Below are 21,854 nucleotides of genomic sequence, written 5' to 3'. Positions count from 1 at the left end.
CACACCATGTATTTAGTCTTTTTGACAAAATATGTACAGGTATCTTGCTTATGCAATTTTGAAAGGGCTATAGCGCGATAATTATTAGGGTCGTACAGTGATCCTTTTTTGTGAATTGGTGAAATTATGTATTCGCTCCATGAATGAGGAAAATGTCCACTATCGAAAATTTCATTGACTAAGCCAACCAAATGTTCTGCCACTATATTGGCAGTGCTTTTAAACATTTCGCAACATATGCCATCTACTCTAGGAGCGCTTTTAGACTTTAATGAAGAAATGCTTAACATAATTTCCACTTTTGTAATTGGAGTATTTAAGTAACTCGCATCTCTCTCCTCAACAAGATTATTGATTGGTGGTGGGATTGAAGTCCTTAATATATCAGCGCTATCTTGTATCTTGTGTTGTATATAAATTGCGAAAATAAGAAAACCCATTCGTCCCCGTTTATATAATTCGTAACACTCTTTATTATCGGGTTTGCCCTTCTCAGTGTTTCCCAGAATTGTTTTGGATCGTTACCATACTCGCAATAAGGTTTTCGCGTCTTTCCTTTTCGCATTGTTTTCGTTTCATTTTGCAGATATTTTTAAATTCATTTTGTTCCGCATCATAATGTTCGAAGTCGACGAATGCGCTAGTGTACCGAAATGTATCTTCCCAATGCAATGATGGTTGCATTGTGCTCTTAGTTTGCACTACATTCTAAAGGGAGTTTTATAAAGGACGAACGGACACATTAATTAATTCCAGATAACTTTCCTGTTTTTGAATACAATTAAACCTGTGTTATAACACCTCGGAATAAAGACCACCTTGCATATAGAGACCACTATTTAACAAATCTTCAATGATAAAAATACAACACTTGTCTATAAACTACATGTATGGTCTTTCCTTTCGATGTTTTTTTTCACAGGTTTGACTGTATATATAAAATTACCACAAAAATATATAAAGTTTATTTGGAAAGAAAATGCAGAGATTAGCAGACTATCAGCATAGTAATTTTTTTTATAAACTTTTGACGTGAAATATACTGACATATAATTGTGTACGATACCTTCGTTTTTTGCACGCTACAAAAAAGGCAGGAGTATTAGAATAGTTTACAAAAGGTTGTTCAAGTTTTCTAACATTCTTGTAATAAAATTTGAACGACCCTCTTGTTACATGGTCTGAACGACCCTCTTGTTACATGGTCTTATCAATGTAGAACAATATTCTAAATATATGTAAGCAAAAATCACCAAGTGCATTATTTCTACTTGCGTGATGGATAGAAGACTTTGACAGACATGAAAAATTGTAACAAAATGATTTTATCATGTAAGTGCTTTGATAAATTTTCTTAAGTATTCAAGAATTATACTTCTTTTTACCGGGATGCTCTGATTTTAATTATTTATTATTTCAACATATGATCTTATTTTACTATTTTACGAAAATAAACATTTCTTGAGAGAAAACAAATATATGACAAGTATTATATCTTACGCATTAAAATCTATACTTTTTAAATTATTTTACGAAAAATACACATTTTTGAGAGAAAAAAAAAAGATTTAATATTAAGAATAAAGAATTATATCTTACACACTATACTTTGAATAATTTTACGTAAATAAACATTTTTGAGAGACAAAAATGATATTAAGTATTATAACTAACACACTATATAAAATCTATACTTTTGTGCCATCTTATGAATGACAGTGAAAAGACAATACATATTTTCCTCAATACTTTACCCTTTTATTTCTGAAAGTTCTTGTAAATACATTTTTTTTCAAAGACATATCATATTCTGATGGCATGTGTATTGCTATAAAGTTGTTCCGCTCTTCATCTTTTATATTTTTCATTATGATTTAATTAATGTATTTAAAAAGAAAAAAATGAATAATGAAGTAAAATAAATACAAATTAACAGTGCATTGCACAGTCGAGATCTATTCAATTTGTTAATAATCATTAAGATCAAGTCAGTCAGTCAGTCAGTCAGTCAGACAGACAGACAGACAGACAGAAAACTTTATTTCTTCTCAAGGTATTATAAATACAATATAAGGATATGCAAAAAAAAACACACACAATTAGAAATATATGGTAATGAAGTAGTCAACCAAGCTATTTATTTTTAAACTGGGTAATTGTGTAAAACAACAAAGAAAGTTGCTTCTTATAATACCTAATTCATCAAGCTTTCACGTTTTGTTTTTTGTTTTAGATATACCTATCATTGTCGTTCTGGGAGCACTTGGCACAGTCGGTTTGTATTTCGTTTTATTAAATAACCATACGTTTGTAGTCCTATAAAAAGCACCTGTCATGTTCAATAACACGTTGGCCTGTCTTAAAACAAATTAAACAATGCCGATATCTATATCACTTTTTTGGCTCGATATATAAAGCCCGCATTTGAAGTATTTTGATTGGCTAATAAAGCAGGGCCAAAAAAAATGATAAAGATTTCTGCAAGAAACTGGGAAATGGCAGCCATTTTGTTTTTAATCGGTCTGTGTAGACGCCGACAGGTTGCATAAACAATATACAAAATGTAGGTTTTCCAAACAAACTGATTAAATGTAGTTATTTTTACAGTTGTTCTTTGTTATAATCAAAATATGTTAGAATTAAAATAAGAAAAATATCCGAGGATTAAATGTGAAATATTTTAAGTACATGTAGTTATTTAATAAAATTGTCCTGGGCTAATACGACCGCCCTCGGACAAATAACAAGGCCAATATCAAATCACTTATTTATTAACATATACGATTTATAACGTATTACAGATGTAAATTTTATCAAATTATCAAAATTAATTAAAACGATACAGCATCTCATTCATCAATCCGTACTTATTGACTTTTAATATTGAGTGGCATATTACTCTTAAGTGAACTTAAAGAACCATTATTTTGGTCAGAATAAACTTAAAACGAATAGTTGTTAAGAGCGGGTCACTCTGAATTAATAAACATTGATCAAAAAATATATCCAAAATATATAAAAACTGTTTCAAATAAGCCGTCAAAACATCCAAAGATAACATATTCAATGGCCAAAGAAATATTTTGTTCAGATTATAAGAACATTATCAATATGTGATACAGGTATGCCATGTTTTAAATATTCTCAAGGAAAATTCAACTCTTTGGTAATTTTCAAAATTGGCTACCGTAAAGAAACTGGTCAAAACCGACCGCCCCTGCCCTTAGTCCAACAAATTGTACTACGCGATGATAAATTGTGCTATTTTGTGTATGGACAAAGAAGCGATGTTCGGACCCAGAACAAACATATTTCAGAATCTATCTTTGGAACGTCAATATATTATTAACCTTGCCCTTAACCTGCGGATCAGGCTTATTAAGTCTTTTTGTGTAAATCAGATTGTCTGGAATGTTACTCCTGTTCGGGTGTGTCATCGGTCAACAGCTGTATCTCAACTACTCAGTGTCGAACTGGACAGGTACTTTATCATCATCTGTTTACAAATGATCATTTCCTTCAGCGAGGTCCAAATTCCCTTAAACACAAAATTTGAATTTCTTACAAAGAATAACTGGGACAGTTAAAAGTTAACATAAAATGTGAAGAAGAAAACTGAAAAGTATCCATAGGACTAAATCAAATTTATTCAAACGCGTTTCAACGCTTGTCATTTTGTGTCATTTTTCACAATAAGAATACTACTCTTGAAAAAAAAGAATGAACCTTTGCACACACGCTTTTGGTCCAGACCAAGTAAATGGTACATATTAAATCTCAAAATTATTTCCAGTCCCGAACTATCGAACTGTCAAATTTTCACAGCGAAATCCCTTTATGTCTTAGATCTTTACATTTTATTTTTACATACAGCTTTTTTTTACACAATTTATAACACGAACAGGTACTTCTTTGTACTCAAACTTATATCTGAGAGAACCAAGGCTTTGAGAATATTTACGCTATTTAAATTCTCAATTCTTAGATAATTTCATGTGTAACAAAAAATAAGAATGGATCGAATGTTATGAATATATAATACACATTTATGGATCGAATGTTATGAATATATAATACAAATTTTATGCTGTTATATTTACATACAAATATCTCTGTTGGTTGTAGTCATGTTATGCAAACTCCTTTACATCTGGACAAGACACAAAGTTCACAATGGGATGCACTAATAACGACGTAAGTTAACTACCTATACAATCAACAATCTGATCTGACTCGTACTGAGATTCACGCGGTCCGTCAAATAAAAAAAGACAGCGACAATCGCTAAAATTTAGCGGCGTGTAATCGAGAGGAATGTTTTATAAAACGGCAACACGAACAGTTTTCAAAACGGTTTAGTATAGAATTTGTTAATTAAACAATATGATTAGTTTCACGTTGACCACTATTATGATCTAGTAAAGTGCTGTATGGTATAAGAAATAGCTAACAGTACTTTGAACCGCATAGCACTGAGCAATCTTATTTGATATGTAAAATCACTTTGTGTTAAACCCCTGTCACACTAGGACGGCGTTCTCGCGGCGTCCAAAGAAATTTCAGAACGCCGAGATGAGCGCAGTAAGATCGCAAACATCGCCGTAGTATCGCCGCAGCATCGCAGTGGCATCTCATAGAACGCTGACCGACGGCGCGCATTTTGAGCATGCTCAAAACAAACGCCGTCACTCGGCGTTCTGATAAGAGCGCAGTAGGATCGCTGTAAGGACGCCGTATCAACTCAATAACATCTCCTACAACGCAACAGGAGCGCCGTGAAAGCGCAGAACGAGCGCCGAATGAACGCCTTTGTTAGTCATGGCGCTTGTACGGAGATTGTGCGGCGTCTCTAGCTATCGCGCCTATACTGCGTGTGAACGGCGATTGTACGGAGCTGTATTTTTTCTCAAAAGCTCTTACAACGACTTTACGACACTGTCACGACGACCACTGCGCTTTCAAGGCGATTCTACTGCTTTCATCTGATATTGCAGAATACAGTACAGTAGAATCCCTGAAAGACCACTCCGGAATTAATATCACCCCTCTATTTAGATCTATTTTCAAAAGAACGAGATTTCCTATTGTTTATGTTAATGGTAGCATGGTCCACATTTAAGACCACTCTACATATCAACTTTTAAGACCACCAGTTCCAGTTCCAATTCATTGTTTTATTTATCTAACCCCACTATTGAGGCCACTGGTATTCCAGTCAATACAGATTCAGATCACAAGTATATTGTTATTCATCTGCTTGAATTCTCTAAAGCATGACACTTGATGAAACAGGTGTTGCAACTGTTGTGATTAGTAAATTCTATAAAGGTGAGAAAATAAACTTCAGAGTGGTTCAATGTCATTTTGTCATTTTCTGCAAATTTATTTTGAAGGTTATCATGTAATTTAAAAAAAAACATGTTTACACATAAAAGTTCAAATAGAGTGGTCATGAAATATATATGCCTTGATAATTATAGCCATTATTAAGACCATCAACAATGAAGATCACTGTGACTTTAGTCTAGTCCTTTTGGAAGTCCTAATAGAGGGTTGCCACTGTATATATATAAAACGTGTTTGCAAGTAAATGTCCTTTTAACAGTGGATGAAGAACGGCAAGCTGGAATATTGCTAGCTTGCATGTAGTTGCAGCAGGTACACGACTATTAAGAATCAGTGATATCTGTTATATGAAACACGACATATACACAGTGTGAACGCCGTGAGAGCTCCGTGTAAGCTCCGTGAAAGCGCAGTGGAAGCGCAAAGAACGCAGTAGAAGCGCAGTCCGAACGCAGACAATCGCCAATCAAAACGCCGTTGGAACGCGTTATAACGCCGTGGAAGCTCCGTAGCGAAGGCATGATCGCCGTGAAGACGCCGTGAAGTCTCAATGTCATCAAAAATATCAGATATTTCTTGTGATCTTGCGGCGCTTTGTTAAATTTAACAACTCCAAGCTAACGCAGTAAAAGTGCAGTCTAGTGTGACAGGGCCTTTAGATAACAGTAATCTTACAGATAGTTTGACGTTTCATAAAGTGTGAGTAATAAAACACGGCTAGTTTACAAGAGTTAAAGTCTTGCCTCAAATGACATTCGCATTACCTTCCATTTTATACTGTCTGCCGTTATCTTATTGCATTTTAGTAGTTCTTTATCATTATTAACAGACAAATATATATAATTCAATTAAAATATTACATTTTAGCTGATAGATTGCAACACTTGTTTAGTTTGAACGCCCGAATAAATAATATTCAGCATACAAAGTACGTGATCAAATGCATTTTTGGTTGATCTATGTACATGTATATACCGCGCATTTGCTTGAACAAGAATAAAGGAAGTATTCAAGTTAAAGACTTTTGAATGCCACAATGAATTGTTCGACTTATTTGAAGGTATGTAATGGAAATAGCAAACCATAAAATTGATTCTTTAGACTCATGTTGACTTCAAACCACTTGCCCCTCACCGCTGTGGGTTCGAATCCCGACAGGGACTTTCGATTCTTTCATGTGAGGAAGCTATCCAGCTAGCTTACGGAACGTCGGTGGTTCTACTCAGGTGCCCGTTCGTGCCTGAAATAATGCACGGAAGGCACCTGAGGTCTTCCTCCACCAGTAAAGCTGGAACGTCGCGATATGACCTATACTGTGTCGATGTGACGTAAAACCCAAAACAAACAAAAAACTTTAGACTCATAGTTCTAACAATAAATGCTATGATGAAATACTTTTAGCATAAATCAGAATGTTAAAATCATATAATGTTTTACATTTAGCAATGCGGTATTCAATCAGGAATTGTTGGTCGAGACGTTAGTGAACGAGAAACGAGTTGCCATGAATGCTGCAGTACAGCGAGGTGTAACAATCAACTATGTATCCACTTTAAACGTATGTTTGTTTTCTAGATATAACTTATCTAATAGAGTAAAAATTCAACTTTCTTCATCTTAATTTATGTAAATTCCCTTGATATGGCTTGGTCGGCATATGGAAAGTGTGGTTCTGCAAACAGGAGAAATAATCCCCTAAATAAGATAAAGACAACAAAACAAAGGAATACACACACGCACGGGCAATTAAACACATACTAACTGAAAAAATGCTTCGTTTTTATGATATATATATTATTTTATAATTGCAACTCACGTTGCATTTTCTTCCCTGAAACCTAACAGAGAATTTTATACACGCATCCTTAATTCAAACTATGAACAATGTTGCAAATTGAGAATATGCACTTGAAACTGTACCCAGCAAACACCCGACGTTGACACAACGTTGGATCAACGTTGAAAATTGGTCGCGACGTCGGCGACCTTCACACAACGTCAAACCAACGTTGAAACCCCGACGTCTAACAAACGTATCATTTTGACGTCGACTCGACGTCGGATTTTGGTCGGTAATCTGACAATTGGTAAATTTAATTTATAAAACCAATATATATAAATATTATCATAAACAGTGAGAATTTTAAGTTTCTTTAGAAAGGGAACATTATAAATTTATTTGCCTAATCAAAACAACAACAATGTCACGTGGGTGGCTACCGTACGATATTCGATAGGTGGCGCTCGGTAAACGGGTAGCCGCAGATCAGTATAATATATATTTGCTCTATTTCTTTTTATTAATAACTTATCTCCTCAAATTAGTCAAAGAAGTGTTTAAATAATTAACAATGAAGTTGTAATCATTTTTGTGGGCTACATTTTATAGTGGTAAATAATCTAGTAAATTCGAATTGGAGTCTTATCGGATTTGAAATTCAATTGTATTGGCGGACAAAAACGACCGGTTGACAGACAACCTTGTATATTCCAAACAAATAGAAAAAGGTAGGCAAACGTTATATATTGTTTTAATGCTTATTTACCGCATGTTTGCATGGATTCGGCGGTTAATTGATCATTGTAAAGTTTGATTGGTAAAACTTAAAGTCACATGATTTCGCGAGATAAATATTTTCGTTTCCTCGTTAGAGCACTTTATTATTTGCTTTAGAACAATTTATATTATCGGATTATTTTTCCCACACTATATCGCCATTGCATAATTATTTTTTTGCATAAAATATATCAATAAAAGGTTAAATGCAGTACGTTAATTAGACTCTATTATTCAAATGCTGGCATATAAAATTTCCTCTTATTTCTTATCAACATGAATTTCCCTTATATGAGGGGCCATTCATTTACACATGTATCAGATAACTGTAGGGTCTCAAGCACAGTTTGATTTTGATGTCTGTGTAGTTGTTTAACTACAGGTTGTAAAATTGAAGTATTTTGCCCATGAGCATACCACATGTTTCTTATATTATGATAATGATTATTGGCATTTTATGTAAATGATACATCTTTGGTAAGATATATCTGAAACCACATTGTTTTCGACTACTTATCTTTTCATTAATGTAATAAGACAACATAGTATCAGTCAGTAAACACATTATCAAGGTTATAAATCAATAAAAATAATAGTTTGTTAATTAGCCTGCTTATCAAATATAGTGAAACAAGTTATATGCTCATATCATAAAACGTTTGTACCCTCAGCCAGTCTGTCCTTTATACTCTTAGCAGATCGGATCATGCTGGGCAGAGATTATATCTATAAAAATGACAGTAACATGTGAATTTCTTTGATGTTGTAGCATTTATAGAAATTATGATAAATATAAAAAAATATCATTTCATATTAAATTTTGCGCAGGCAAAAATCGTAATTTCTTACTAAATTTTCAGGTCATACTTAATGAAAATATTTAATTGAACATTTTATCAGGTTTTTTTTCGTAAACGTGCTTTGATAATCATAATATTGTTTTGTCTTTCAGTGAATATCAGAGATTGTGAAAATTATGATAATTCAACAACTGTCGAAAGTTCAGAGGAGGAAGATGAAATTATTAAAAGGGAAAGAAGAAGAAAAACACACAAGATTTTGTGACAGGTATAATTCAAAATATTACATTGATCATGAAGCCATTTTTATCAAAATCAAATGATATATAGGTACATGAAACTACATGGTTTAAACTAAAGTAAAAAAATAAGCCTCTTTTGTTAAAGTAGTTGGAGAGTTTTGTCAGAATTTCATTTATTTGTAATATGTAAAAGTGATTTATTTCTTGCAATTGTAAGTGATTATTTAATTTATTTTTAAATTTCAGATAGTGTGAATGATGATATCTCAGTTTGGAGACGGTAAAGGTTCAGACTATGATATGCTTAAACTTTAAAGTATGCCCCAGATTGCCATAGTGTAGGTGGACGAAAGAAGAATGCTAATTAAGATATATGAACATTGCTATTTGTAGTAATATCAAAATATTCACAATATATTGTATTGTTCATTTAACATTCAGATAAAAAGTACAAAGAAAAATATACAATCAGTGAGTTGGATAGATGATCGGAAAATCCCAACCTCAGGTTGATCGGTTCAGTCGGAAATAAGACTTGGTGATATAAGAAAAGCATGCATGAATGTTAACCATAAAAAATGTCAGTGTTAATGTTTATGAAGAATTTTGTATATCTAAAACATGATTATTTAATATATGAAGCGTTATTTACGTACATACTGTCAAGTTTAATAGTTTCATAATACATTATGTTAATGTTACATATGTTATAGTACCGCATTTATTGATTTGTACATGTGATTCGTATTGCAAATAAATTGTTAAAATTATAAGAATGCTTATTTGTTTACCTTACTTATGAACTTAAAATGAAAAAAATCATATTCCAAAAAGTTTGAAATGAGGTTAAATCATGGTCAGATAAGGTTGGATTATGGTCAGATAATGGTCAGAAAAGGTTGGATAATGGTCAGAAAAGGTTGGATTATGGTCAGAAAAGGTTGGATTATGGTCAGATAATGGTCAGAAAAGGTTGGATTATGGTCAGATAAGGTTGGATAAGGGTCATTTTATGACGTTGTATAGACGTCGGATTCTGACGTCTAAAAAACTTTCAAATCCAACCTTCTGCCAACGTTTACCCAACGTCAGGGTCTAACGTCAGTACAACGTTGGTACAACGTCTTTTGTTTGCTGGGTATATATGACATATCAATGTCGTATACTAATCAACGATCAAATGCTAGACGAAGTGCATATTATTTTCATTTACTAGTACTTTGAATTAGTTCAGATAATTCAGAGTCGGTCATTATCTTTAATTATTATAGTTTTATTTCAGCTACAACGTGTATGGACGATGTGAAAGTAGATTGTGCTTACTTAAATGCTATGTTCAACATATGCAAAGATATTCAGCATTCGAAAAATGTATGTCCAAAATTCTGCGGCCTATGCACATTAGGTAAAGCTTACATTTTCATGTAAGGAAATTCCATTTGTTATGTTAAGGCTATCTAAGTGTTCATTTCTTAATATTTTACCTAAACTGTCAGATGCAGACACTAATATCTTCAATACAAGTATAAAATATGAATTAATAAAATTTATTCTTAGCTTTAAAAAATAAGCTACTTTTTGTACTTCGAACACTGGATCTGTGACCAAAACGTTGGATATCTTTTTCAATGTATAAAATCAAATAAATAAAAAAAAGACATGCAAGTTATAAAATGTTTTGGACTTAAATGTGTTATTTTCTTATCTAAAGTGGATGGAAACTGGGCAGAATGGTCGCAATGGTCTGGTTGTGACGTAACCTGCGAGAAAGGGCTGCAGACAAGAAAAAGAACATGTACCAACCCTCCGCCGGCACACAATGGCCTTGACTGTGTTGGGAACAAAACCGATACAAAAACATGTTTATTACAGCCATGTCCAAGTAAGTGATTAAATGTGATCATAAATAGATTTAATTTCATATGATGGCAAGACAGTGGCAGGTTATCTTTGTTTTTTGAGACAAAAATTATTTTTCTTTTTTAACCATAGACTTTGAACTGATAACAGAATTATCATATCGTGATTCGTTGGTCTTAAATCTAGCTATTTAAAACAGTTGAGCAAGCCGTAATCTTGTTATCTAAGCTTTTTTGACATTATTGCTATTAGATTAAAACCATGTCAGTTCAAAAGTTTTAACTATGTCCTGTTTCTTTTAGTTCACGGTGGATGGACAGGGTGGGAAAATTGGGGCGCATGCTCAGTAACATGCGATGTAGGAATTCAGAGAAGGGTTCGTAACTGCACAAATCCCTATCCTTCACGCTTTGGAGATCATTGCTTTGGAGATCCACTTGAAGACAAAATATGTGTGCAAGGTCCATGTGCAAGTAAGTATACGCAAATTAATTGTAATGCATTGTTAATAGTGGCCGGAAGAGTATCTTATTTCAGAAAGACATTCTAGACTATTCCAGCGTTCAATGTCATTAAACTATCTTCAACGAAATGTACTAGAAAAATAAAAACAGATCTTTCGGAGATGTGTTCAACGTATTACCGTTAACGAAGAACCAATACCTTACTGTATTGGCTTACAGCATCGGTCGTATAATGATATTTTCATCTTTTACTACTTATTTTACTTTAAATTACATAAATACCGATTTTCTGAAACACAACTGTTTTTAATGGACAGACGGAGGATGGTCTACCTGGGGAGCGTGGACATCTTGCTCCGTGACGTGTGATGGAGGTTTGCGGTCCAGATTAAGGAAGTGTACAAATCCTGTGCCATCTCTTCATGGGCAATATTGCATTGGGGAAGTTTCAGAGGTTGAAGACTGCAACAAACAAGAATGTGGTAAGAAGAAATTAAAAAGAATGAAATAAGATTAAAAATGTCGAACAAACTTCAATAAATTCACGGTAGGGAATCATGTGACTTTTATGGTAACGCGTACTGATATTATTGCGGCCTCCATAACCCCTTTCCCATGTGTTTTTGTGCAATTCTTTATCATATCCCTTTTACTTACATACGGGACCTGTTGCTGCATATACACGGAAAAGAGAATTTTTGTTGCTTGTACCTAAAAACAGGCTAAAATAAGCACATTTCATGCTTAGTTGCCAGACATGAATGTTAAATTGGGTGAGAATTCTACTAGAAAGTGACAAAATCAGCTGCTGAGAACCAAAACATGATAATTTACCCCATCCAAGAATCAGAATACAAGCATACATTTGCCTGTTTAGTGTCATTATGTGTTATTTTAACAAAAATTTGAACTAGTTTCCATTCTGATTTAAATTTTACAAAAAAATTGATATTTTGTCTTTTAATTTGAGCCAAAACGGATAGAAACATGCATATTAAACATGCGATATAAAAACATCGTCTTTTCGCGCTTTCGCCTTCGCGGTTGAGAGAGCGAAAACGGGAAAACACGATATGAGATTGCCAGAACACGATGCCAAAAATATCACGGTTTCGCGCCATTGATATTGCGTGTTCTCGTTTTCGCCTTACTGACTGCGAAGGCGAAAACGCGAAAACACTATGGGAGATCAAGGGCGAAAAAGCGAAAACACGATATTAATAGCGCGATGACGCGATATTTTTCGCATCGTGTTTTCGCGATCTCTTATCGTGTTTTTCCCTTTATAGCATCGTGTTTTCGCTTCAAGGTATCTTGTTTTTCGCGATTTCGCCCTTAGGACGACAGAGCGAAACCGCGCTCGCCCTAACAGAACACCGTGAAAAGGGATATGATAGAGAACTACCTTAAAACACATGTGAATGAATCGAGGTGTTAAGGCCGCAATATTGTCAGTACGCGTTACCGTAAAAGTCACGTGATCCTCTACCGTGTTTTTAATATCCATAATAAACATTGTTAAAATGATTCTACGAGTTTAAATTTGTATGTACTTTTTTCTTTGCAGTTTTTGTGTATCTCTATTTCAGATTTTATTCTTCAAATGAACCATTGCAATTTTTTTTAAAATCAGTCGAACAATATTCGAAAAAAAAAACAACTTGCTCCTTGCTACATTAAAGTAAATGGATTACATGCAATCAATGAACCTCAGCATTACACGGTTCTTTCATTGTTGCACACATTTTCTTTGATTTTAACTTACATAAGACCATATTTAATAGGTTGGGAAGAAAAATATAAATGGATAATCTATTCCTTGACGAAACGAGAATGAAACGCCATGTATTAATGTATTAATATAAAGTCCATAATATAAATGTACAAGGTATCGCTACGCAACTACGAGTATTTACCTAAAATTTACTGAGTGGGGTTCATACTCTATTTGTTGCAATAAACTATTTGTTTTCTGTATTACCATGTAAAAATTTCATGTTAATATATCTTATTATTGGATTTCTAATGTTCATGTAATGATATGAAATATTATTACGTAAAATACAATATGACCTGAAAATATTAATAAATACATGTAATGTTATTTCATGAAAAATAAATAGGATTGGAAACAGAAAGTAAGCATAATACTTGTACTTCAATGTAATTTAAACAAGTGTGCAATATTTATTATAATTATATGCGTTTGCTTGTATCACAGCGATATACCTGAACCGATATTTAGAAAAAATATAATACATACGTACTAAAAGGATATATGCCTTCGTTAATTACACATTTCGTTCAGAATGTTACACTACTTGACACAGAGCATTAAGAGAAACATATAAAAATGTTGATGTGAGATATCTATCATTATCAGACGTGTACATGATTTGCTCATGGACAATATTAAAAAACAATATTCAGGTTAATCATATTTCTTAATCATTTTAGCAACTTTGAAATGGATATTAAAAATAAATTATGTAATTAAAATGAATTTTGCCACGCTGATGTTAAAGCCGTGGAAATACATATAAATGTTGCTTGCTTGTGAAATACAGATGCTGACCTAAGTACCAAGTTAGTCCTGTCATTGGCCAAACTGTCTTAAGGACTTTATTGTTATTGATACCCTTATTATTATTATTATCGGAAAATCAAGGAAATGTTAAACTGATCTACCGTTCTGTTTGAGAGTCAGGTTACCAGAATAAGGATGGAATCAATGGTTTCACATCTTTCTGATTTCTTCTAGCAACATAAAATATAATTTATGTTGCAAGGTTTTGCCCCTTGTTATAATGTAGTGGTAGAAGTATTGAAAGTGTGCATAATATGAAGTGTTTCCTTCATCAGACACAGAGTTTATCGGCAAGCATTTTTCTATGAGAATAGAGGACCATCAATATAACATTTTTTTAGAAAGTAAAATCTAACAAGAATGTTCCTTCCATATACAACTAAAGTCTGAACAGTTTATTGTACTATTTCTGCTGGTGGAAGCGTTATCATGAATAAGTCCGTTATCTGTCCGTGTCACATCCCAGTCAGACAGAATATTATGGCTTTTTATGACAAGAAAATAGCAATAATTCATTCTCTGTGATTTTGTATGGTAGATAATATAACAGAAACCATACTTTACCATTTTAATGATGGTTCATCTTGGTTTACAAAATTTGTATCTTTACTACCAGTATTTGTGTTGTTGAAATATTTCAAACTTAAGTTAATTATGTTGATCTGTAAAATGATAATCTCTTTCCTTATTATTTGGCTAGCTCTTCTCTGATTGCAGTTATTGTCTTCCTTGCTCATGGTGTCACAGATACAACACCACGATCTGGTCAGGATCTAGTATTTCCTACTGTTCTGTTTAACGAAGGAGGAGCATATAGCAGTTCTACTGGAAAGTTCACTGCCCCATTTAATGGGTCATATTCATTCAGCATTAATATTTGTCATACGAATGGGCAGCATATTTATTTAAAGTTTATGGTTGAAAGTAGGGTATACTCAATTGTTGAATTTTATGATGGTTATTCAGACGTTTGTAAATCAACGGACATCGATGCATACTTACGCAAAGGTGAACGCGTTTGGATAACTTGCATAGGAGGAAGTGCAACAATAACATCTGAGAGTCAAAATGCGAGGACATTCTTTTCTGGCGCTTTAACCCATACCTAGCTGAGTGAATTAACGGCATTTCAGTTTTGTGTCAATGATTCCCATGTCGTCATGATATTTAAAGGCCAATCAATGGGCATTATTACTAAAGTACTTCCTAATACTAATCCTCGTCTTGTCTGTTTTAACCATGATCTAGAGTGGCATTTTTCTGCCAACAGTCAAACACTCAATTATCAGGTTATTTATATTTCTTAGTTTTCGTGTGAATGAGGTAAATAAACGATATCTGAAAAGTGTCTTTTAACAGTTCAACGACGAACATCTATTAAACTTTCAAATTCACTTCCCAGATAAAAAATGATTATCTGCTTATATGAACTTTAATGTTAGTAGGATAATTATCCGAAAATAATGTGTATAATAATGCGGAAGACTTCAGACATATCCCTTGTGATTTCCAATTATTATCTGACAAATCTGCCAACACTTACCTGTTAAAACATGTAATATATAATTATTTGTTTAAAACATTCGTGTAAGTGAGTGAGCGGGTGAGTGAGTGAGTAAGTTGGTTAGTGAGTGAGTGAGTGAGTGAGTGAGTGAGTGAGTGAGTGAGTGAGTGACAAATAAATATGTATACAACTATTCAATTTTTTATCTTTTAGATATTAGATTTTTATAAAAATATTGGCAAGCATAAATTTCAGTTATTTATATTAAATAACGTGTTTAACTGTTGCACAGTAATAGATACTGTTGATGTAGAAATTTCACTTTTAGATTTGAAATTAAATTTACATGTATATGTAAATTTTCAAACTGAATAAAGTTCATTCAAGTTCTTTGCTTTCTTTATTGTTCCACTAGTTTATACTTCTCCACTTTTCTTAATAACTATTGAAATTTGAAAAAAATGACTCGGAAATGTGCTTTGATTGTTGACACTTGTGTTTGCAGAAGACGTTATTGGTAAAAGTGGTCCCCCTAAATATTATTGGTCACTAATGACTTTTGATAGACATGGTCGCTAGGGCAATTTATCTATATAGGTCAGTGTTTCATACAGCAATGAAAACAATCAATTTTATCCTGTTTTGTGAATTCTGTATAAGGTTATAATATGTCAAGCACAAACTCACAAAGTCAATTTTTTAAATCAGTTTTTTATTCATATTTACACCAACTATTCCAACCGGTTTTAGAAGCATCTATACATGTTCCCAGTAAACTGCGGCACCATCGCCTTAAACTCTAAATTTAGTCCAGTCATGCTAGCCCGAAAATGGCCAAAGGTAGAAAAAAAAATGCAAAAGAATTTATTTGCATGTTTTTAAGTATTTTTATTTGTGTAGAATAACGCGATAAGGGTTTAAACTGTTTTGCTTTGGCGGAAAACACTCAAATATTTGAAATAAAACATGCCTTAAACTTTTGCTAGAATTAGACTGAATTGAGCTTGTTTAATTTTTCTATGTTTTTCCGCTAAAATTGTTCGTTTTATTGTTTTTGAGCCATTGAAGACAAAACATGTTTGTAGAAACTTGTGGTTTCATAAACTTGGCCATGTTTTCTATATTTAGATCATATTTGTCATATGTCGGGGGTAAAATATTACCCCACCCACTTTTTCAGCAAAGACAACACATTCTCAAGTTTTTACTTTTAAGATACTCATTGAAACATATCATTCAGTTGATGTATCTTAGTGTTATTCTTTGAAAGTAATAATAAACAATAAAGAAACCACTTTTCAACCATTTTACTACATTCATGACAAAACGGTTGATAATTTACTCCACCTATTTCAAAAAGAAATATTACAATAATAAAAATACAAAATGACATAAATTATTCAAATCTCTATTGTACACAAAATATATATCTTTAAGACTTGTTCCCAATTGATTTCAAAGTTCAATTTATTTTTAAAGCTTCATTTTGATTTTATATCAAATGAAATTCATATACATATATATCTGCATTAACTGTTAATTATATAGATAATTTTGGTCGCTAAAATTAAAGCTACAATTCAAATTAGTTACATTTTGTTTGTCAATAGGCTATTACACAAGGTATATGGACTATAAATGAACGTGGTCAATACAGAAACTATTATTTTTACAAAACCAGGATTTGGTAGGTATGTAACGAAATTGATTCGTTATGAAATACGATAGCATTATAACATACATATGAGTAGATTTATCATTATAAGTGAGACTTAAATATTTCAACTACAGCTACAAAATAAATATATTAAATAAGCACTTGTATGCTTATAAATTACAAGAATGCAATTAAATAACATAAAACAATAATATAAGCACACCACATTTTTGTTTTACTTGAGCTTTATAGAAATACAGTCTCATACAAATATTATACTGTATTTATACAGTATACAAGAAAATACAAGTTTGGTTGTTAAATAAAAACACAAGTTAACCAAAACTGATGTGTATACGGTTATCCATTACAACGTACATATGAGTTAAATATTTCTAACAATGTTCTTAATCCTCTTACAATGCAAATGAATACTAATACATCACAGTTATTCAGTTTTCAGACACATCATCGTCATTCTCATTAAGGGCGGAAGAGTTCGAGTAGGTCCACCGACAGGCCCCACAACCTTGTGAACAATCTAATCAATGTTTCCTACACGTACACCGTTTTGAATCACAGTTCTGTCTACAATTACATCGTACAACTTTGAGTAGAGGTTCCGGACCTGGCAGAAGATGTGTCTTATTGGATATAGTTTGTTGTTAGTTACTTCCCATCCCCAGTCTACAGGATTCAGTTCATTGTTTCCAAGCCTGAGTCTGAAGATATGTACGCAGTGTGTGATACAAAAATGCAGCCGAAGTCGGTGGTAATGTCTCTACCTGGACGGATGTTTTGCTTGTGCATACCTTTTGTGTAAACTTACGGAACTTCAGGATATCAAGCCCTTCTAAAGAAATACCATTGTTGAGAAGAATCAATGCCTGCTCACCACGAGTTGAAATCTCGTTTTTATCTGGCTCCGCTTCATTGAATATCTCAATAACACGTCTAAATTCGGAACTGGTTCTGAAAAGCTTCAGTACTGCTTCTTTGCTTAAACCATATATCCTAGAAGTTGTATCACAACCTGTGAACGCGTGGATGAATGGAAGCATGTTTCACTATTCAGGTCCAATGACATTCTTCGTTTTCTTTATATCCCATACTTTCTTTGTCTGATGTGTTCGTCTTATATCTGATTTATAGAACAGATCATGTTTTGAATTGTCTGCATGGTGGCACAACAAGACAAGCACGTCAGTAACCTCTCCAACAACAACAGTATCCTGTGATGCAGCTTCCTCAATAGCAGTGCTAACTATCAAAGTATCAGCGTCATTTTCTGCTTGTTTTGCAGTCACATTGTTATCTCTCAGAAAATTAACGAGGAGAGTAATAAAATTTTGCTTGTTTTCTATGTTATTGAGAAATTTCTCCTTATCTGATTTGAACGTTGTATCAAGGTTGAATAATGCCGTATTATAATAGTCCCTGTTTTGCCTTTTGTCCTTCTCATATGTGTAACATTCTTTAGACTTTGAGAGGATGAATAGCCATCAAACACAACTATAGCTTGGTTGTTATAGTGTTGTTGTATACTGCAAAGCTATTTCTGGCATATCTGCTTAAAAGTACTGTTTTTCTTCCATGGTACATCTTTTCTCTCTGTCTGTCTCGACCATTTTTGTATATATTATCATTAAAAGAACCACTATCCACAATGCGTTCAATAATTAACCAATGAAAATACAATCTTTAAACCAGAAATTATTAAATCCACCAATGAAAAGGTATTTTCAATTACAAGATGATCGATTCAACCAATTCAATTCAATTTAGATTAATGCCAGGCTGGCTGCCAAAAAAGTTAAATATATATATTTAGATACTGATTTCCTAGCAATTTCCGGCCCGAACATTTTTCGGCCCTTAATCACTTTCGTTCAGTACGTATAGTTTGTTTTTTCGTCAAATCAGAGAGGCTTTTGTTTTCTATGTAACACAGCATTTAAAATAGCATAGTTATATGTTTCAAAGTTTTTTTCCTGTTGTTTATAGTTACAATTAAAAATAAGCCACACATGGTGAATTCGAGTTTTAATGCCTATGCACCAAATATTGTTCTTTGAAAGTATTATACTCGTAATTTGTCAATAAACATAGTTTTATTTTATTTGGTGCAATTTGCTTGGAAACCAGTAAAAGAATTTTACATAAATTGGTCTACATTAAATTCATCATAATAGTCATAATTTCATAGACGTGATGTGATCTGCAGCTGAATAAAAGTCTCAGACGAGTAAATAACTATAAACATATCAGCGGCATGACTAATTGATAATGTTCACATGTCTGAATTTCAATATTTTCGCAAACTGTTTCTTTCATAATCAACAAAATATAATACTTTTATGAAAAGTATTTCGAAAGAGGCAAGTGAAAACAAAAAGAATAAACACACAAAAACAGTCTAATAGTTTACTGAACCTGATATAAAAATAAATAAAATAAGATAAAACAAATTAAATAACAGTCCTGACCTAGAGTATAATATTGCTTAATAAGTAAAACATTCCAAGCGAATGTATATTTTAATATCTGGTGCACCTGTGATATACTCTATCTTTCTAAGTTGCTGAACAGGAAAGGTACATGTACATACAAATGTATCTATGTCACTTGGAAAGACTCTAAAATATTTTTTCCAAGGTGTCACATATTAAGGAACAAATCATTTTATAAACATATACACGTACAAAAATGTATATCAATGAAATAAAACAGTATGAAGGAAAATAATGTCTATATTTTCTACAATCAAATTTTATGTACTTAAAAATTTATATGAAGATGTTTTTTTTTTAAATGAACAGTTAAAAGAACGTCATATGTTTGCATTTGCTTGCAGCCTCTGTGGTGTTTCTCGCACATGCCCTTAGCACATACAGTGTAAGCAATGGTGAGAGATTCATCTTTACAACAAACCTTGTCAACGTGGGCGGAGCATACAGCAATACAACTGGATATTTTACAGCACCGGTGGATGGATCTTATTCTTTTAGTTACCAGTTTTGCTTTCTTACCCTAAGTAAAAATATGTATATTAATATCATGATTAACAACTCATATTATTCTGCGTCTCATTTTTATGAGGCAAATACATACGTCTGCAACACATCAAAAGTATTTGTTTACCTTAAAAAGGGAGACAGGGTTTGGGTAAGATGTAGCAGCGCAGACAGTGGGACTAAAATGCTTGAAAATGAAAGCCACATGAATTCATTTTCTGGTATTTTGATTCGAAGCTAAGAGTATTCAAGTACTTTCATTATTAAGCCTATAAAACAGTATTAAATTTCATGCATAAAACATTGAATTATATAATGTACAAATCAGATTAAAATGTTTAATTTCATTTTTTATATCTAGACTTCATTTATAAATATGTTTATTTTTGAAATAACACATGCAATTCTTGAATGTTTTTCTTCTTCTATTTTTATTTACATTTTAGCAAGAACAGTATAAATTATTATTATCCACTGTTGTGTACAATAAATAAACGTCGCACCATAATCATACATGATATTATAGGTTGTAGAAGATATTTTATAATTATCTTTTGTTTTTATTGCAACAAAATAGAATAAAGGCGGATAATATATAGACGTAAGCGCGAGTAGGATAATGTCCAACCTAATTTAACATTGTTTCGAACATTAGACTCGTATCAGTATGTGTTACTTCTTGTGAGTTTTATTTTTATGGGGAAAAGTATTGAATCTACAATGTATTTTTCTGTTATAATTATTCAATTGTAAAGCTGAAATTTGAAAAAAAAAGATAATACCAATACAAGATAAAATTGGACATTTTCAATGTCTTTTTAGAAATTATTCTGAACGAGAAATGATCTTAAAGTCAAGAGTATTTGTTGGTTTTCACGTCAATTTTGATGCATTTTTGGTCATATCTCTGCTGTAGGTATACCTAACTGGTATTCCTGACATTACTTATTTCTCTGCAATTGACCATCTACTAATTAATGATGATTTATGAATCAGACATACATGGCCATTTGTTACGCTAAATTTATGCCTCGCTGCGGATCCAACCAGCAACCCCTTCATTATAAGGGGTAGTGTATTAAATATACGTTTAAATATAAGTGCAGAACTGTGTTCTCATTTAAGGAATAATATACGAGGAAGATAAAAAGAAAACTTTAGATAGTTATCGTTAAAACTTGAAAAGACACTGTCCTGAATAAGATACCCCATGCGAGACCGTGGCAATAGGATATTATGTAGTTTCATGTTAAAATATCATATTGAATGAAAGTTATACTCTGAACGAACATATGAAGTATAAACATATAGAGTTCTTGAGCGCTGCTCTTTATATCCACCATCGAAGTGTTAAATTGATACCTCAAATGCTTTTTGAGTAATTGCCTGTAAGGACATTATTGAATTATTGACGATCAATGTAATTTTATGTTGAATGTAATGAATTTATGAACATGACGGTTTTACAATGTAACGTGCTGTTTTGTCTAAATATGTTCATTTATAACAAAGCATTGGTTAAATTTAGCACAATTTTATAACTTGAAATAAATGTCAAGATCATTTAAAGTTCAAGTTTTATTTTGATCTTCTTGAAGGGTATTTTATAAAGGGTTGTTTGGTCCATGTTTGGATATAATACATCCAGCTAATTTTAGAAAAAGTCAAATTCGAAGATTATGATTACTCAAGGCCAAACCTGCTATGTGAGAAAACAATAACATACCAAAATAGTAAAAGCACATTAAAATGAAACCATGGCGATGATGTAAACATATATGCATTAAAATAAAGAAATAAAGAAAAGTAACATTTATATTATC

The 21,854-nt window shown here is 32.5% G+C and overlaps 1 protein-coding gene and 1 long non-coding RNA gene across 3 annotated transcripts; both read left to right on the top strand.

Moving 5' to 3' along the window:
* Positions 1-1,227: 1,227 nt before the first annotated feature.
* LOC132741969 (thrombospondin-1-like) lies at positions 1,228-21,566 on the top strand. Of its 2 annotated transcripts, none has more exons than XM_060730244.1 (10): positions 1,228-1,332; positions 2,234-2,275; positions 3,402-3,481; positions 4,126-4,194; positions 6,790-6,904; positions 10,228-10,350; positions 10,657-10,827; positions 11,108-11,278; positions 11,587-11,751; positions 19,872-21,566. In XM_060730244.1, the coding sequence occupies exons 1-10, from the start codon at positions 1,302-1,304 to the stop codon at positions 20,270-20,272; spliced, it is 1,368 nt and encodes a 455-aa protein (XP_060586227.1). In that variant the 5' UTR covers positions 1,228-1,301; the 3' UTR covers positions 20,273-21,566. The 2 variants fall into 2 exon arrangements, with proteins under 2 accessions (XP_060586227.1, XP_060586228.1); XM_060730245.1 differs by lacking the exon at positions 19,872-21,566 and adding an exon at positions 14,574-15,749.
* Positions 7,330-10,085, top strand: LOC132741968 (uncharacterized). Its single transcript, XR_009627369.1, has 3 exons — positions 7,330-7,854; positions 8,856-8,971; positions 9,192-10,085. It is a non-coding gene; the product is annotated as an uncharacterized LOC132741968 (long non-coding RNA).
* Positions 21,567-21,854: the final 288 nt, after the last annotated feature.

The sequence above is a fragment of the Ruditapes philippinarum genome, unplaced genomic scaffold, assembly GCF_026571515.1.
Source record: "Ruditapes philippinarum isolate M1 unplaced genomic scaffold, ASM2657151v2 ctg4600_1_1_1_1, whole genome shotgun sequence".
Classification (NCBI taxonomy): domain Eukaryota; kingdom Metazoa; phylum Mollusca; class Bivalvia; order Venerida; family Veneridae; genus Ruditapes; species Ruditapes philippinarum.
The sequence above is the reverse complement of the archived record's forward strand: the minus strand, read 5'-3'. Positions and strand labels throughout refer to the sequence as shown.

What these genes read in the sequence shown, in the direction of transcription:
- LOC132741969 (XM_060730244.1), top strand. Translation starts at nt 1,302, where the DNA reads ATGAAAAATTGTAACAAAATGATTTTATCAT. An exon ending in GGGAGCACTTGGCACAGTCG is followed by an intron (nt 2,276 to 3,401) that starts GTTTGTATTTCG and finishes TGTGTAAATCAG; the next exon opens with ATTGTCTGGAATGTTACTCC. An exon ending in TGTGCAAGGTCCATGTGCAA is followed by an intron (nt 11,279 to 11,586) that starts GTAAGTATACGC and finishes TTTAATGGACAG; the next exon opens with ACGGAGGATGGTCTACCTGG.